Below are 18,759 nucleotides of genomic sequence, written 5' to 3'. Positions count from 1 at the left end.
CTCGAGTCAGCGGCGTGTGTGTGTGTTAAAGGAAGTGCACGAACCGGCACTTCCTTTAACACACACGCCGGAGACGCAGGAGGGACACAGGAGAGCCGCGCGCTGTGCCCTCTGTGTCCCTCCTTCAGAAGACAGTGCGGGAGCGACGGAGGGTAAGTAACTGGCACTGTGGGGCATATCTGGCAGCATGAGGGCATATCTGGCAGCATGAGGGCATTTCTGGCGCTGTGGGGCATATCTGGCAGCATGAGGGCATATCTGGCAGCATGAGGGCATATCTGGCACATCTGGCATTGTGGGGCATATCTGGCAGCATGAGGGCATATCTGGCACTGTGGGGCATATCTGGCAGTATGAGGGCATATCTGGCACTATGAGGGCTGTGTACGGCTAGAGCTGCATTTCCCACCCTAGGCTTATACTCGAGTCAATACGTTTTCCCAGGTTTTTGTGGTAAAATTAGGTGCCTCGGCTTATATTCGGGTCGACTTATACTCGAGTATATACGGTAAGTAAATTCTTATTATTGGTTCTATCTTATTTATTGAACCTGTACTAACAGAGGGTTCTTCTAGAGGTGCAGCTAAGCTCCCATAGCGCAAGACTTGGCATTTTTGCTTGTGTGTGTGTATGTATATTGCTCCTAATGTGCTGTGCTGTTTGTATCTTTAATCCAACAGGCTGACAATTTTTGGAGTTAATTGGTGAGTGAGGGGGTGTGACCACAGTGATGGTATATATGGCTCATGCATTTAGATCAGTGCAAGGGAGATGGCATCTGGTAATCTGGTCTTGAAAAAGGCTCTGTGGTGAGCCGAAACGTTGACCATGACCTTGTGAGTATGTACTGGTGACATTAAAGGCTCGTTTTGTACTTTTGAAGAAGTCTGGTGAGTGCATCCTTATTTCTTGGAGATATATTTGGGACTTTGTCTGGATTGGACTTTGCTCTGGATTTGGCGCCCCAGCTGATGTATGAAAAGGATTTGTGAGTGCGGCCTCTACATCTTCACTATCTATCTATATATATCTATATATATATATATATATATCTATATATATATATATATATATATATATATATATATATATATATATATATTAATATAATTAGTACGATTTGCTACAATGGTGATAGCAAGTGTAGGCGTGCGCCTGGTGGTGGCTGCTGCGCACAGGCAACCCCTAATGTTGGCCTCTAGCTGCAAGTGATCGGCGGGCGTGGTGATCTATTCCCGAGTCCTCCCAGCCGCCCGCCCACTTTCTATGCCTGCTCGCTACAGCTAGTCAGCAGGCATGGTGACTTGGAGACAGACATGCCGCTACCGGAACCCACTGATAAACAAGACTGCCGGGAAGGACAGGGGTCAAGGAGGGAGGGAGCCTATGGAGTGGCCGGTGGCGAGGAGCGCTCAGTGGTGAGCGCGCCCACAAGTAATGTATTATATAATGTGTTTGGGGGCACTTTGTGGCGGATGGCCAGAGGCCTGGGTTAATCATGGGTGCATGTAAACCTAATCTTGGCTCCACCTGTAACTGCGCGATGTGACGCTGTGATGTCACACCGCGCACCCTCCCACTCTCTCTCTCCTCGTTTGCCACGCCAATGCCACTGTGGAGGAGCAGCATACAGTGTTCCTCTTAGGACGGAGCCAGAGGAGGACAAATTCAATCAAATTCATTGACTTAATGAATCAACCAGCAGTTCAGTATTGTGACTTTTGTCTCATATTGTGCGGCGTAATGTCAGTTTGGCTCATACTGTGTGGCGTAATGTGACTTTTGTCTCATACCGTGTGGCATAATGTGACTTTTGTCTCATACCGTGTGGCATAATGTGACTTTTGTCTCATACCGTGTGGCATAATGTGACTTTTGTCTCATACCGTGTGGTGTATTGTCAATTTCAGCTCATACCGTGTGGCATAATGTAAATTTCGTCTCATAAGAATGGGAAATAGTGCTAGACACGCTCCTCCAGCTGTGCACCCCCTAATAAAATTAGCTGCGCATGCCTATGTAAGTATGTTTACAAAGCTTGCCATTTAGTTACAGATGCCATTATTTCTCTTTCCTCCGTGCAATTCCCTTATGTCTTCCCACCATTCTTCCGTCAATCTTATTTATTTATTATTTATTACCAGTTGCATAGTGCACACATATTGCGCAGCGTTTTACAGAGAATATCTGCCCATTCACATCAGTCCCTGCCCCAGCTTACAGTCTATATTCCCTACCACATGTGTACACACACACACACACACACACACTCTCTCTCTCTCTCTCTCTCTCACACACACACACACACACACACACACACACACACACACACACACACACACACACACACACACACACATTCACCCTAGGGGTAAATTTTGTTGGGAGCCAATTAACCTACCAGTATATTTCTTTTTCATCCACTAGGGGTCACTGGAGTACTCTTGGGATATGGACGGTTCCACTGGAACTAGGCACTGAACAGTTAGACTTTGACTATATCTCCCCTCCATATCCCAGAGTACCTCAGTGTTTTTTCGGTGCTCACAGAGCAACTAGGCTTGTGGAAGTGGATCCACAATTATTGATTTTTCTCTTATTATTTTTTGAAACATCCCTTTCCCCCTTCCAAGAAGGCGAGGGTTTGGGATAGTGAAAGCTGCTGATGCAGCTGTGGGTGTCGGACCTCTCTAGAAGAGCTCCCTCATTTCCACGTGCAGGACACCTGCAGTAAAAGGCTGACAGTGCTTGCAGAGAAGCCCCGTCATTGCCCTCACCACAGGGTCCAGGTATGTGTTTGTGGTGGTCAGCTCATGCTGCCGCCCCGCTGTGTGGGATTACTGTGTCTGTGTATTATGCCGTGCGCTGCCGCTTTCAACGCCGCTGTGAACACCTCTCCCGCCGCGCTCAGCCACGCTGGTGCATACCCGCTCCACGGCTCCATGCGGCATATCGTCTGGCACTTCCGGAGTCATAGTAGCGGTCTCCGGATACAGAGTAGCGGTACACGGAGCACGGGGGAGAGAGGGAGGCACACACTTCTTTATCCGGGGTGTATGGTCTAACACAGAGCCAGCAGCGCTGTATAGATAAGTAACAGGATGGCATATATACATTTAAGTACAATCTGCTGCATAAGTTAAATGTTTGCACTTTGTGATATTCTGTGAGCATGGGGACATATTAAACCATGCTTCCTGTTTTTCCTGTTTCTCTCCAGATTTTCCTGTAATACATCTCTCCACCATTGAAGGCGCAGGGGTGTTAGGGGGATTTTGGGATCAGGCATATTACTGGCACACTTGGCCAGATATATAGAGACACCTTAGTACTATTTACTGAGTCGCACAGGTTTTCTCTCTCTTGTCTTTGTATTATTTACATAATGAGTAAGACACCAGCAAAGTCTAAGAAGCAGTTTTTCTGCAATGTCTGTAAGGGTGTATTACCTGACGGATTTACCACATGTAAAGTATGTGTGGTAAATTCCGAAACAAATACAACTCCTGCTCCGGTTCCAAATCCAGTTTCTACCCCGGACCCGCCATGGGCTATATTAGCAGATCTTTTAGCTGGTTTGCAATTAGAGTTGGCCGCCTCTCGGTAGGAGCGAGAGGCGGCAAGATCTGAATCTAGGGTGAGACCGCTAGAACTTCCTGAGGGGTCTCAGCCTTACCAAAGGTCCAGATCCTCTTTGACTAAAGGGGATAAGTTTCATTTTTCTTATAAACTACCGGTTTCTGCTATGCTACTGTCTGATGATTCTTCACCAGACCTCACTGTACAAGATGTGGGTGAGGAGGGCGAAGTAGACCAGCAGTCAGATGGTGACGATTTTGACAGGCCGGGTATTGATAATCTCATCAGAGCAGTGCGTCAGTCTCTGAATTTTACAGAATCTGAGGAGCCTCTGACAAATGATGAGGTCGTTTTTACTAAACGACAGAGAATTCCAATTTGTTTTCCTGTGTCAGAATCTCTTAATAAAATGTTACTAGAAACAAGGAAGAATCCGGATAAACGGTTTTCTGTACCTCACAGATTTAGGTCTAGCTATCCGTTTCCAGATTCTATGACGGCTACATGGGAGAATCCGCCGTTGGTGGATTCATCTGTGTCTAAACTTACAAAGAAATTAACCATTCCAGTACCAGCTGCAACTACACTCAAGGACCCTTCGGACCGTAAAATAGAGGTTATGCTGAAGTCCATGTATACAGCAGCAGGACTGCTGCTTAGACCTGGGTTGAGTGGCATTTGGGTAACTAAAGCTCTAATGGTATGGATAACAGAACTCGGATCTGCCTTAACTGATGATCATCTTATACTTCTCGCTGATCAAATCTGGGAAGCGGCTGACTATTTATGTACAGCTTCTACTGACGTCTGTCAGCTCACTTCTCGCCTTTCATCATCACTAGTCACAGCACGACGTGCGCTCTGGCTACGTTCTTTGCGAGCGGAGACAGAGGTCAAAAAAGGAATAGAAGCATTACCTTATGAGGGCGAGAAGTTATTCGGTCCTGAATTGGACAAATGGATTTCTGAGGCCACGGGAGGGAAGTCGGTTTTCTTACCATTTCCTCCAACAGAGCCTAGAAAAAGATATTCTGGACCGGCGTTCAAATCTTTTACACCTCAGTCCTTTCGCGGGCGTGGCAGGGGAACGGCCACACCAGGTAGACTAGGTCGGGGACGTAGTTTCCAACGAGCCAATACCACTCGTCAGGATACTAAAGTCACCGGTAAGCCAGTGGCATGACGGGCTCCCAGCCCATCTCGGTTCTCCTATTGTAGGAGCACGTCTTCAGTCATTCCAGTTGGCATGGCTTCAGACGTCCACAGATGGGTGGATCCGCAATCTAGTTTTAACAGGTTACAAAATAGAGTTCGACTGTCTCCCGCCAATGCGGTTTTTCAGGACAGGACTGCCTCTGTCGGACGACAAGAGGGCGATTCTGCAGACTGCCATTCAGTCTCTGCTGGACGCAGCAGTTTTGGTTCCGGTCCCTGTGCACCAACAGGGTCAGGGTTATTATTCCAGTCTGTTTGTGGTACCGAAGCCGTATGGCTCGGTCAGGCCAATATTGAACTTAAAGGGCCTCAACCAGTACGTCACTTACTACAGATTCAAAATGGAATCTCTACGATCAGTAATTGCAGGTCTAGAGCCACAGGAGTTTATGATTGCGCTGGATCTCAAGGATGCGTACTTACACATTCCGATTTGGCCTCCTCATCAAAGGTTTTTGCGGTTTGCAATACGACAGAACCATTACCAGTTTCAGGCTCTACCGTTTGGCCTCTCGTCAGCGCCTCGGGTATTCACCAAGGTGATGTCTGTGATGATAGCTCATCTCAGATCTCTAGGAGTGATAATAGTTCCATACTTGGACGATCTACTCATCAAAGCTCCGTCTCAACAAATCCTCCTTCAACAGGCATTGCTGACATACAATGTACTGGTTCACCACGGTTGGATTGTTAACTTCAAGAAATCACATCTAGTTCCGTCCCAACGACTTCAATTCCTAGGTATGATTCTCGATACGGTAGACCAAAGGATCTACCTACCCGAACAGAAAGTACAGGTCATTCGTCATCTGGTACAATTAGTGCTTAGGCACAATGGTGGCGGCTTTCGAAGCACTTCAGTTCGGAAGGTTTCACTCACGTCCTTTTCAACTGGATGTGCTCGCACAGTGGTTGGGCTCGCACTTACAGATTCACCACAGGGTAAGGTTGTCTCCAAGGACCAGAGTGTCTCTACTCTGGTGGCTCAGGGTACAGAATCTAACCGCAGGAAAACAGTGCAGCACCTGGAATTGGATAATTCTCACGGCAGACGCAAGTCTCAGAGGTAGTTCAGAATCTTCAGCTCCAGGGTCTCTGGGCGGATCACGAAAGATTGCTGTCTATAAATGTCCTGGAACTCCGGGCAATTTACAATGCGTTACGACAGGCAGTGCACATGCTGCAGGCTCAGGCAGTCCAGGTGCAATCAGACAATGCGACGGCGGTCGCATACATCAACAAACAAGGCGGAACGAGAAGCCGCATGGCAATGCGGGAAGTAGCTCGAATCCTCAATTGGGCAGAATACCACCAGGTCATATTGTCGGTAGTATTCATTCCGGGAGTGGACAACTGGGAGGCGGATTATCTCAGTCGTCTGGATTTTCATCCAGGAGAATGGGCATTAAATCCAGACATATTTCTTATGCTGGTCCAGAGGTGGGGTTACCCGCAGGTGGACTTGATGGCATCTCGCCACAATCATCAAACGCCCCAGTATGTATCCAGAACGAGAGATCCAGAGGCAGTGGCGGTGGATGCTCTCACAGTCAGGTGGCCATACAGTCTAGTATATCTGTTTCCACCGTTTCCGCTGCTCCCTCTATTGCTAAAACGGATCAAAAGAGAGTTTGTCACAGTCATACTAGTGGCGCCTCATTGGCCACGGAGAGCTTGGTTTTCGGATCTTCGCGGATTACTCGCAGACGATCCTTGGCCGCTCCCACTACGTCCGGACCTGTTACAACAGGGTCCGTTTCTTTACCCCGATTTAGCGCGGCTGCGTTTGACGGGGTGGCTGTTGAGACCGCCCTCTTAAGAAGAGAGGGCATTCCACAATCAGTCATTCCAACCATGTTACGAGCTAGGAAGCCGGTTACGGCAGCTCATTATTATAGAATTTGGCGTGCCTATATAGGTTGGTGTGAAGCCAGTAAGTTTCCAACTTCATCTTTCAAGTTATCCCGTCTTTTGTAATTTCTACAGATGGGATTAGATGGAGGTCTACGTTGATCCACACTAAAAGTGCAGATATCTGCTTTGTCAATTTACTTTCAAAGACGATTGTCTCTTTTGCCATCAGTACACACCTTTATGCAGGGTGTCCTCAGAGTACAGCCTCCATTCATTCCACCTACAGCGCCATGGGACTTGAATCTGGTTTTAGATTTCTTACAGTCTTTTCATTTTGAACCCTTACAACAGGTGGATATTAAATTTCTCACTTGGAAAATAATTTTTCTTCTAGCCTTGGCTTCGGCAAGGCGAGTTTCAGATTTGGGTGCCTTGTCATGCAAGCCACCATATTTGGTGTTTCATGATGACAGAGCGGAACTTCGGACGAATTCCGCTTTCTTACCAAAAGTAGTGTCATCTTTTCACATCAACCAACCAATAGTAGTTCCTGTGTTATTAGGACATTCTGAAACTCTGGATGTGGTACGCGCTTTACGCGTTTATATGTCTCGAACGTCTACACTTCGTAAGACGGATACGTTGTTTGTTCTCTATGATGCTGCCAAGAGAGGTTGGCCAGCCTCTAAGCAGACCCTATCCAGATGGATAAAACTGACCATACGTCAGGCTTATCTTCAGGCTAGATTACAGCTGCCTACATCGGTAACAGCTCATTCCACACGTTCTGTTGGAACTTCATGGGCAGCTGGTCGTGGAGCCTCTACGACACAGCTTTGCCGGGCGGCTACATGGTCATCAGTGCACACATTTGTGCGCTTTTATAAGTTTGATACTTTTGCGGCATCAGCATCTAGCTTTGGCCGTTTAGTGTTACAAGTGCCAAATAGCTCTCCCGCCCACGGGGGAAACTTTGGTACGTCCCAAGAGTACTCCAGTGACCCCTAGTGGATGAAAAAGAAAATAGGATTTTGGTACTTACCAGATAAATCCTTTTCTTTGAATCCATAGGGGGCACTGGACGCCCACCCAGAGCAGTTATTACCTGGTTGTGGTAAGTGCAGGGAATATTATGGTAACACACTCTTACCGACTGTTTCAAATTAGAAATTCTGTCGGGTTGGTGTCAACTGTTAGTTGTCATTTTTTGTTGGTGTCAACTTTATTGTTGTCCAGTTTTGTTATATGTATTTCTCCATTGTCAACCTCTATAGCTCCAGTTCGGCTCAGTAAAAAACACTGAGGTACTTTGGGATATGGAGGGGAGGTATAGTCAAAGTTTAACTGTTCAGTGCCTAGTTCCAGTGGAACCGTCCATATCCCAAGAGTACTCCAGTGCCCCCTATGGATTCAAAGAAAAGGATTTATCTGGTAAGTACCAAAATCCTATTTTTTGGATTGTGGGAGGAAACCGGAGTACCCGGAGGAAACCCACACAAATACGGGGAGAATATACAAACTCCACACAGTTAGGACCATGGTGGGAGTCGAACCCATGACCTCAGTGCTGTGAGGCAATAATGCTGACCATTACACCATCCGTACTGCCCTGATTATTAAGGTGTGATCATACTTTCACTATACTTTGGAAGTGTGACTTTGTATGAAAGCGGTGGTAAGATGTTATCTGGATTGTACGGCTGGTGTAATGGTTAGCATTACTGCTTCACAACATTGAGGTCATGGGTTTGAATCCAACCATGGCCCTAACTGTGTGGAGTTTGTATTTTCTCCCCGTGCTTGCGTGGGTTTCCTCCGGGTACTCCGGTTTCCTCCCACAATCCAAAAATATACTGGTAGGTAAATTGGCTCCAAACAAAAAAAATAACCCTTGTGTGTAAGTGTGTGCATGTACAGTACATGTGTTTAGGGCAGACAAGATGGGCCAAGTGGTTCTTATCTTCCGTCCCGTTCTATGTAGTCTGGTCTGAAACGGACCTGAAATATCACAGATAGCAGCAAAGAGGGAGCAGACACAAGTAATTGCGCACGGAAGGATACCATTATAGTAAAGTCAGCCTATAAAGTCACCTGTGCTAGGCACCATGCAGCACACAGGTGTTAGGGTAAAAGACAAGTGGCAACCTGGCACCTGAGTTACACATTATATTGTTCTCCCTATAGACACACGAGTGGCTGCATAATATTCTGAAGTGCCCTCCATTAGCCCTCAATGTAGAATTAATTCAACATGACCTGTACTTAACGAGGTACCTGATGTGCATCATATAGGTGTCTCATTTTTACGGCAAATTAGCTGGTGGTCGATATGTTTAGTAAACTCTTCCACTTTATCCCTCAGATGCTTTCATGGATTGCTCTCGGGTGAACAAGTAAAGTATAAGGGGTATATTCAATTAGGGTCGGATCCATTCCGACATGCATTTGTCGGAATCGATCCGACAACCCCTATTCAATCCCATCTCAATTCGACTTTAAAAAAAGTCGAATTTAGAGGAGACCTGAGAGGAGAGGGGGGAGACCAGCGGGTAGACGGAGGAGAGAAGCGCTACAGCAGCGCTGCAGAAGGATGTCTCACAGCCGCCAGACCTCACGGCAGCGCGTCCACCCGGCTGCAGCAAGCGTGAGACATCCTCCTGCAGCGCTGTGCTGTAGCACTGCTCTCCCCTGTCTGCCCACGGCTCTCCCCCTCCCCCTCCTCCTCTCGGGTCCCACATCTCAGTCCGACAATTTTTTATGTCGGACTGAGATGGTCGGAAACAGGGTCAAATCCTGTTGAATTTTGCCCCGTTTCACTCAAAAGTACGTGAATCGGCAGCTATACCGCCCATTCACGAACTATTCGACAAATCGAATTCCCCGACTTGTCCAATAAAAACAGCTGGGATTGAATAGGTCGAATCAAGATTCGACCTTAAAAGTCGAAAACTGACGTCTTTTCGACAGATGGCAGCTTTCGGCCCTAATTGAATATACCCCTAAATCTGGGTAGCTATATATTATGACCATGTATTACGGCATGCGATATCATTACAGTAGTCATGTTAGCTAACCGCATCTTACGTTGCATCGTCCCGTGTGATGTGCAGCACACCAGATGGGAAGATGATACCAGTCAGTTCAGCAAAATATGGATTGGGTGCACACACTATACAATGGTCATTGTGATCCGGAGCCTTTATTGGTTAAATAAATAAAATATAAAGAGAGGTTTTACGTTTTCAGTGACCTTGCTGCCCTGTGACTGTATATGCTGCCTTGTTTGTATTCATGAGCCTTTTTCCGTCTTCGCTCTTTCAGAAGCCCATCCGGCGATCTTGGAGCTAAAAAGAAAAAGAAGAAACAGAAGCGGAAAAAAGAAAAGCCAAATTCCGGCGGCGCCAGGTCGGATTCTGCATCTGATTCCCAAGAAATCCGAACACAGCACTCTTCAAAAGTAAGTTGGGTTAGACCATCCGAGCACTGGAAAAGTCTGTGGCAGAGTTTCTTTTCTCCTCCTGTAAGTCGGTAAAGCTCATTTACAATCTACAAAAGATCATGCCTATGGGTACTGCTACTTTATTAGTAAAGTGTCCCCAATAGACTGCCAAGCACATGGCAATTTCCTACCCACCTTCCCGGTCTTGGAAACAACCAGTAAAACGGCTGCACATTTCCAGGATTGTGATGTCCCTGCAAAACCCAATGAGATTCCACTTTGGTATAACCGTATTCATTTCATTTTTTTATTATAAAATCCACCTCAGTTTAGCTTATGGGGGGAATTCAGTTAGCCCCGGTAATTTTTCAGGGGGAAAAAAAGGGCTTTTACTGCAATTTTCTCTAATGTCCTAGAGCAGGGGTGGCCAGACTTTTGGAGTCGGCGATCTACTATGAAAGCTAAAAAGCTTTTGTGATCTACCTAGGAGGAATAATAGCGTGGGGCGCGGTATAACAAAAAGTGGGCGTGGTATAACAAAAAAAGGGACGTAGCCTTGCTGCGCAGAGTGTAATGACTGTCTCGCACGAAATAACACATTGGCCCCCACAGGTAAAAACCTCAAACACATATGCCCCCACAGTGCCAGATACACATATGCCCCCACAGTGCCATGTGCCCACAGTGCCAGATATGCCCCCACAGTGCCAGATATGCCCCCACAGTGCCAGATACAGATATGCCCCCACAGTGCCAGATATGCCCCCACAGTGCCAGATATGCCCCCACAGTGCCAGATACAGATATGCCTCCACAGTGCCATGTGCCCACACTGCTAGATATGCCCCCACATTGCCAGATACACATATGCCCCCACAGTGCCATGTGCCCACAGTGCCAGATATGCCCCCACAGTGCCAGATATGCCCCCACAGTGCCAGATATGCCCCCACAGTGCCAGATATGCCCCCACAGTGCCAGATACAGATATGCCTCCACAGTGCCATGTGCCCACACTGCTAGATATGCCCCCACAGTGCCAGATATGCCCCCACAGTGCCAGATATGCCCCCACAGTGCCACATATGCCCCCACAGTGCCACATATGCCCCCACAGTGCCACATATGCCCCCACAGTGCCACATATGCCCCCACAGTGCTAGATATGCCCCCACAGTGCCAGATTACAGATATACCCCCCACAGTGCCATGTGCCCCCAGTGCCAGATATGCCCCCACAGTGCCAGATTACAGATATACCCCCCACAGTGCCATGTGCCCCCAGTGCCAGATATGCCCCCAGTGCCAGATATGCCCACACAGTGCCAGATATGACCCCACATTGCCACATATGCCGCCACTGTGCCATGTGCCCGCAGAGCCAGATATGCCCCCACAGTGCCAGATATGCCGCCACTGTGCCATGTGCCCGCAGTGCCAGATATGCCCCCAGTGCCAGATTACAGATATGCCCCCACAGTGCCATGTGCCCGCAGTGCCAGATATGACCCCACAGTGCCACATATGCCCCACATTGCCACATATGCCGCCACTGTGCCATGTGCCAGATATGCCGCCACTGTGCCATGTGCCCGCAGTGCCAGATATGCCCCCAGTGCCAGATTACAGATATGCCCCCACAGTGCCATGTGCCCGCAGTGCCAGATATGCCCCCACAGTGCCAGATATGACCCCACAGTGCCACATATGCCCCACATTGCCACATATGCCGCCACTGTGCCATGTGCCCGCAGTGCCAGATATGCCCCCACAGTGCCAGATATGCCCCCACAGTGCCAGATATGCCCCCACAGTGCCAGATATGCCCCCACAGTGCCAGATATGCCCCCACAGTGCCACATATGACCCCACAGTGCCACATATGCCCCCACAGTGCTCACCGTGCTGTGTGGAGAGCACAGCGCGCGCTTCTCCTGCCTGCCGTCCTGCCCCTCAGTCTGGTCTCCGGCGGTGACGGCAGCGTGTATAGCTCAAATCAGGCGCCGGTTCGCGAGCTCTGATTGGCTAACGAACCGGCGCCTGATTTGAGCTATACACTCCGCCGTCACTGCCGGAGACCAGACTGAGGGGCAGGACGGCAGGCAGGAGAGGCGCGGCTTCGGGTGGATGGGCAGCGGATCGCGTTCGACCAGTCGATCGCGATCGACTGTTTGGCCACCCCTGTCCTAGAGGATGCTGGGGACTCCGTAAGGACCATGGGTATAGACTGGCTCCGCAGGGAGGTTCAGGGGAAATTTAAGGAAAAATTACTTCACAGAAAGGGTAGTGGATAAGTGGAATAGCCTCCCATCAGAGTGTAGGGCAATTTAAACATGCTTGGGACAGGCATATGAATATCCTTACAAAGAATTAAGGTTAAAAAAGGGTTGAGATTGCCTAAAGGATAAAATAAAAAAGGGGCAGACTAGATGGGCCAAGTGGTTCTTATCTGCCGTCAAATTCTATGACATGGGCACTTTAAGAAAGACTTTAGGTCTGGGTGTGCACTGGCTCCTCCCTCTATGCCCCTCCTCTAGACCTCAGTTTGATACTGTGCCCAGAGGAGATGGGTGCACTACAGAGAGCTCTCCTGAGTTTCCTGTCAGAAAGTATATTTGTTAGGGTTTTTATTTTCAGGGAGCCTGCTGGCAACAGACTCCCTGCATCGAGGGACTGAGGAGAGAGAAACAGACCTACTTCTGTGAGTTTCAAGGCTCTGTTTCTTAGGCTACTGAACACCATTAGCTCCAGAGGGATTGGTACGCAGGTCTCACCCTCGCCGTCCGTCCCAGAGCCGCGCCGCCGTCCTCCTCGCAGAGCCGGAAGATAGAAGCCGGGTGAGTATGAGAAGAAAAGAGGACTTCAGAGGCGGCAGAAGACTTCATGATCTTCACTGAGGTAACGCTCAGCAGTAAAGCTGTGCGCCATTGCTCCCATACACCTCACACACCGCAGTCACTGTAAGGGTGCAGGGCGCAGGGGGGGCGCCATGGGCAGCAATAAAACATCTCCATTGGCAAAATAAGTATATACATGTACAGATGGGCACTGTACATGTATATAACAGAGCCCCCGCCAGTTTTCAGGAATTTTGAGCGGGACAGAAGGCCGCCGCCGAGGGGGCGGGGCTTCTCCCTCAGCACTCACCAGCGCCATTTTTCTCCACAGCACAGCGCTGAGAGGAAGCTCCCCGGACTCTCCCCTGCTAATACACGGTGATAGAGGGGTTTTAAGAGGGGGGGGCACAAATTTGGCGGATATAAAGTATAAAGAGCGCTACTGGATAAACATTTAGTGTTTTTTTTCCTGGGTCATAAAGCGCTGGGGTGTGTTCTGGCATACTCTCTCTCTGTCTCTCCAAAGGGCCTGGTGGGGAAACTATCTTCAGATAAGAGGTTCCCTGTGTGTGTGGTGTGTCGGTACACGTGTGTCGACATGTCTGAGGTAGAAGGCTCACCTAGGGAGGAGGGGGAGCGTATGAATGTGAGGTTTCCGTCTGCGGTGCCGACACCTGACTGGATGGATATGTGGAATGTTTTAAGTGCTAGTGTGAACTTGTTGCACAAAAGATTAGACAAAGCTGAAGCTAAGGAACAGTCAGGGAGTGAACCCATGTCTGTCCCTATATCGCCGGGACCTTCAGGGTCTCAGAAGCGCCCACTATCCCAGATAGGAGACACAGATACCGACACGGATTCGGACTCCAGTGTCGACTACGATGATGCAAAGTTACAGCCAAAAGTGGCTAAATGTATTCGATATATGATTATTGCATTAAAAGAAGTGTTGCATATCACAGAGGAACCCCCTGTCCCTGACTCGAGAGTACACATGTATAAGGGAAAGAAGCCTGAGGTAACTTTTCCCTCCTCACATAAGTTAAACGAATTATGTGAAAAAGCGTGGTAATCTCCAGACAAAAAACTGCAGATTCCCAAAAGGATTCTTATGGCGTATCCTTTCCCGCCAACGGACAGGATACGGTGGGAATCCTCCCCTAAGGTGGACAAAGCGTTGACACGCTTGTCAAAAAAGATAGCGCTGCCATCCCAAGATACAGCTACCCTTAAGGATCCTGCTGACCGCAAGCAGGAGGTTACCTTGAAATCCATTTACACACATTCTGGTACATTACTCAGACCGGCAGTTGCGTCGCCCTGGGTTTGTAGTGCTGTAGCAGCATGGACAGATTCCTTATCGGCGGAAATTGAGACCCTAGATAAGGATACCATTTTATTGACCCTAGGCCATATAAAGGATGCTGTCTTATATATGAGAGATGCTCAAAGAGACATTAGTTTACTGGATTCCAGAATAAACGCTATGTCAATTTCTGCTAGATGAGTCCTCTGGACCCGGCAGTGGACAGGTGATGCCGACTCAAAAAGACATATGGAGGTCTTACTTTACAAGGGTGAGGAATTGTTTGGGGAAGGGCTCTCGGACCTGGTCTCCACAGCTACGGCAGGTAAATCGAATTTTTTGCCTTATGTTCCCTCACAACCTAAGAAAGCGCCACATTATCAAATGCAGTGCTTTCGTTCAAATAAAAGCAAAAGAGTACGTGGATCGTCCTTTCTTGCCAGAGGTAAGGGCAGAGGTAAAAAGCTGCACAGCACAGCTAGTTCCCAGGAACAGAAGTCCTCCCCAGCCTCTGCAAAATCCACCGCATGACGCTGGGGCTCCGCTGAGGGAGTCCGCCCCAGTGGGGGCACGTCTTCGACTTTTCAGGCACATCTGGGTTCACTCACAGGTGGATCCCTGGGCAATAGAAATTGTTTCTCAGGTATACAAGCTGGAATTCGAAGAGGTGCCTCCTCGCCGGTTTTTTAAATTGGCTCTACCGACTTCTCCCCTAGAAAGGGAGATAGTGTTAAATGCTATTCACAAATTGTGTCTTCAACAAGTGGTGGTCGAAGTTCCCCTGCTTCAGAAAGGGAAGGGATACTACTCAACCCTGTTTGTAGTTCCGAAACCGGACGGTTCGGTCAGACCCATATTAAATTTAAAATCCCTGAACCTATACTTAAAACGGTTCAAGTTCAAGATGAAATCGCTCAGAGCGGTCATCGCCAGCCTGGAAGGGGGGGGGGGGGATTTTATGGTATCTCTGGACATAAAGGATGCATACCTTCATGTCCCCATTTATCCACCTCACCAGGCGTACCTGAGATTTGCGGTACAGGATTGTCATTACCAATTTCAGACGTTGCCGTTTGGGCTTTCCACGGCCCCGAGGATTTTCACCAAGGTAATGGCGGAAATGATGGTGCTCCTGCGCAAGCAGGGTGTCACAATTATCCCATACTTGGACGATCTCCTCATAAAAGCGAGATCACGAGAGAAGTTACTGAACAGCGTGTCACTTTCATTGAAGGTGTTACAGCACCACGGCTGGATTCTCAATATCCCGAAGTCACAGCTGGTTCCTACAACTCGTCTGACCTTCTTGGGCATGATTCTGGACACAGACCAGAAAAGGGTTTTTCTTCCGATAGAAAAAGCTCAGGAACTCATGACTCTAGTCAAGAACCTATTGAAGCCAAAACAAGTGTCTGTGCATCATTGCACTCGAGTCCTGGGAAAAATGGTGGCAACATACGAAGCCATTCCCTTCGTCAGGTTCCATGTAAGGACTTTCCAATGGGACCTATTGGACAAGTGGTCCGGGTCACATCTACAAATTCATCAGCTGATCACCCTGTCCCCCAGGGCCAGGGTATCTCTCCTGTGGTGGCTGCAGAGTGCTCACCTTTTGGAAGGCCGCAGGTTCGGCATTCAGGATTGGATCCTGGTGACCACGGATGCGAGCCTCAGAGGGTGGGGAGCAGTCACACAGGGAAGAAACTTCCAAGGACTTTGGACAAGTCAAGAGACTTGTCTTCACATCAACATCCTGGAACTGTGGGCCATATACAACGCCCTACGTCAAGCGGAGAACTTACTTCGCGACCAACCAGTTCTGATCCAGTCAGACAACATCACCGCAGTGGCTCATGTAAACCGCCAAGGCAGCACAAGGAGCAGAGTGGCAATGGCGGACGCCACCAGGATTCTTCGCTGGGTGGAAAATCATGTAAGCGCACTGTCAGCAGTGTTCATTCCGGGAGTGGACAACTGGGAAGCAGACTTCCTCAGCAGACACAACCTGCATCCAGGGGAGTGGGGACTTCATCGGGAAGTCTTCGCACAGATTGCAAGTCAGTGGGGACTGCCCCAGATAGACATGATGGCGTCCCGCCTCAACAAAAAGCTACAGAGGTATTGCGCCAAATCAAAAGACCCTCAGGCGGTAGCAGTAGATGTCCTAGTGACACCGTGGGTGTTCCAGTCGGTCTATGTGTTTCCTCCTCTTCCTCTCATACCCAAGGTGTTGAGAATAATAAGAAAAAGAGGAGTACAGACAATTCTCATTGTTCCAGATTGGCCACGAAGGGCCTGGTATCCGGATCTGCTGGAAATGCTCACAGAAGATCCGTGGCCTCTTCCTCTAAGACAGGACCTGTTACAACAGGGGCCATGTCTGTTCCAAGACTTACCGCGGCTGCGTTTGACGGCATGGCGGTTGTACGCCGGATCCTAGCGGAAAAGGGAATTCCGGATGAGGTCATTCTTACTCTGATAAAGGCTAGGAAAGACGTGACAGCGAAACATTATCACCGGATATGGCGAAAATATGTTTCTTGGTGTGAGGCCAAGAATGCTCCTACGGAAGAATTCCATCTGGGCCGTTTCCTTCACTTCCTACAGACTGGAGTGAATTTGGGCCTAAAATTAGGCTCCATTAAGGTTCAGATTTCGGCCTTATCCATTTTCTTTCAAAAAGAATTGGCTTCTCTCCCAGAAGTACAGACTTTTGTGAAGGGAGTGCTGCATATTCAGCCTCCTTTTATACCTCCGGTGGCGCCTTGGGACCTTAACGTGGTGTTGAGTTTCCTAAAGTCGCACTGGTTTGAACCACTTCAAACGGTGGAGTTAAAATATCTCACTTGGAAGGTGGTCATGTTATTAGCCTTGGCTTCGGCTAGGCGAGTGTCGGAATTGGCGTCTTTGTCTCATAAAAGCCCCTATCTGGTTTTCCATATGGATAGGGCGGAATTGCGGACCCGTCCTCAATTCTTGCCTAAGAAGGTGTCATCTTTTCATATGAACCAACCTATCGTGGTGCCTGTGGCTACACGAGATTTGGAGGATTCTGAGTCCCTTGATTTAGTCAGGGCTTTGAATATTTATGTGGCCAGAACGGCTAGAGTCAGAAAAACAGAAGCACTGTTTGTCCTATATGCAGCCAACAAGGTTGGCGCCCCTGCTTCGAAGCAGACTATTGCTCGCTGGATCTGTAACACGATTCAGCAGGCGCATTCTACGGCTGGATTGCCGTTACCAAAATCGGTCAAGGCCCATTCCACTAGGAAGGTGGGCTCGTCTTGGGCGGCTGCCCGAGGGGTCTCGGCACTACAACTGTGCCGAGCTGCTACTTGGTCGGGTTCAAACACCTTTGCAAAGTTCTATAAGTTTGATACCCTGGCTGAGGAGGATCTAAGGTTTGCTCATTCGGTGCTGCAGAGTCATCCGCACTCTCCCGCCCGTTTGGGAGCTTTGGTATAATCCCCATGGTCCTTACAGAGTCCCCAGCCAGTTAGAGAAAATAAGATTTCTCTGACGTCCTAGTGGATGCTGGGAACTCCGTAAGGACCATGGGGAATAGCGGGCTCCGAAGGAGGCTGGGCACTCTAGAAAGATTTCAGACTACCTGGTGTGCACTGGCTCCTCCCACTATGACCCTCCTCCAAGCCTCAGTTAGAATTCGTGCCCGGCCGAGGTTGGATGCACACTAGGGGCTCTCCTGAGCTCTTGGAAAGAATAGACTTAGGTTTTTTATTTTCAGTGAGACCTGCTGGCAACAGGCTCACTGCAGCGAGGGACTAAGGGGAGAAGAAGCGAACTCGCCTGCTTGCAGCCGGATTGGGCTTCTTAGGCTACTGGACACCATTAGCTCCAGAGGGATCGACCGCAGGACCAGTCCTTGGTGTTGGGTCCCGGAGCCGCGCCGCCGTCCCCCTTACAGAGCCAGAAGCAAGAAGATGGTCCGGAAAATCGGCGGCATGAAGACTCTGTCTTCACCAAGGTAGCGCACAGCACTGCAGCTGTGCGCCATTGCTCCTCATGCACACTTCACACTCCGGTCACTGAGGGTGCAGGGCGCTAGGGGGGGGCGCCCTGAGGCAGCAATAATAACACCTTGGCTGGCTAAAATACCTCAATATATAGCCCCAGAGGCTATATATGAGGTAAATACCCCTGCCAGAATTCCATAAAAAGCGGGAGAATAGGCCGCGAAAAAGGGGCGGAGCCTATCTCCTCCGCACACTGGCGCCATTTTTCCCTCACAGCTCCTGCTGGAAGGAAGCTCCCTGGCTCTTCCCTGCAATATACAGTAACAGTAAGAGGGAAAAGAGGGGGGGGCATTAAATTTGGCAGTATATATACATATATTATATGAAAAGCAGCTATTAGGGACATAACTCAGTTAGTCCCTGTATATATATATAGCGCTCTGGTGTGTGCTGGCATACTCTCACTCTGTCCCCCCAAAGGGCTTTTTGTGGGTCCTGTCCTCTGTTGAGCATTCCCTGTGTGTGTGGGGTGTGTCGGTACGGCTGTGTCGACAT

General features: G+C 48.9%; 1 protein-coding gene across 6 annotated transcripts in view; it reads left to right on the top strand.

The window, feature by feature from the left end:
* The window catches only part of NMT2 (N-myristoyltransferase 2), a 250,814-nt gene that overhangs the window by 119,150 nt on the left and 112,905 nt on the right, over nucleotides 1-18,759 (top strand). For all 6 annotated transcript variants that reach the window (XM_063921460.1, XM_063921459.1, XM_063921458.1 and 3 more), the window contains one exon: nucleotides 9,970-10,105. Coding sequence is in view for 4 of the 6 variants with exons in the window: in XM_063921458.1 (XP_063777528.1) it covers nucleotides 9,970-10,105 (136 nt within the window). In the remaining 2 variants the exon portion in view is untranslated. The remainder of the gene's footprint in view (nucleotides 1-9,969; nucleotides 10,106-18,759) is intronic.

Source organism: Pseudophryne corroboree, chromosome 5 (assembly GCF_028390025.1).
Source record: "Pseudophryne corroboree isolate aPseCor3 chromosome 5, aPseCor3.hap2, whole genome shotgun sequence".
Lineage (NCBI taxonomy): Eukaryota > Metazoa > Chordata > Amphibia > Anura > Myobatrachidae > Pseudophryne > Pseudophryne corroboree.
The sequence above is the reverse complement of the archived record's forward strand: the minus strand, read 5'-3'. Positions and strand labels throughout refer to the sequence as shown.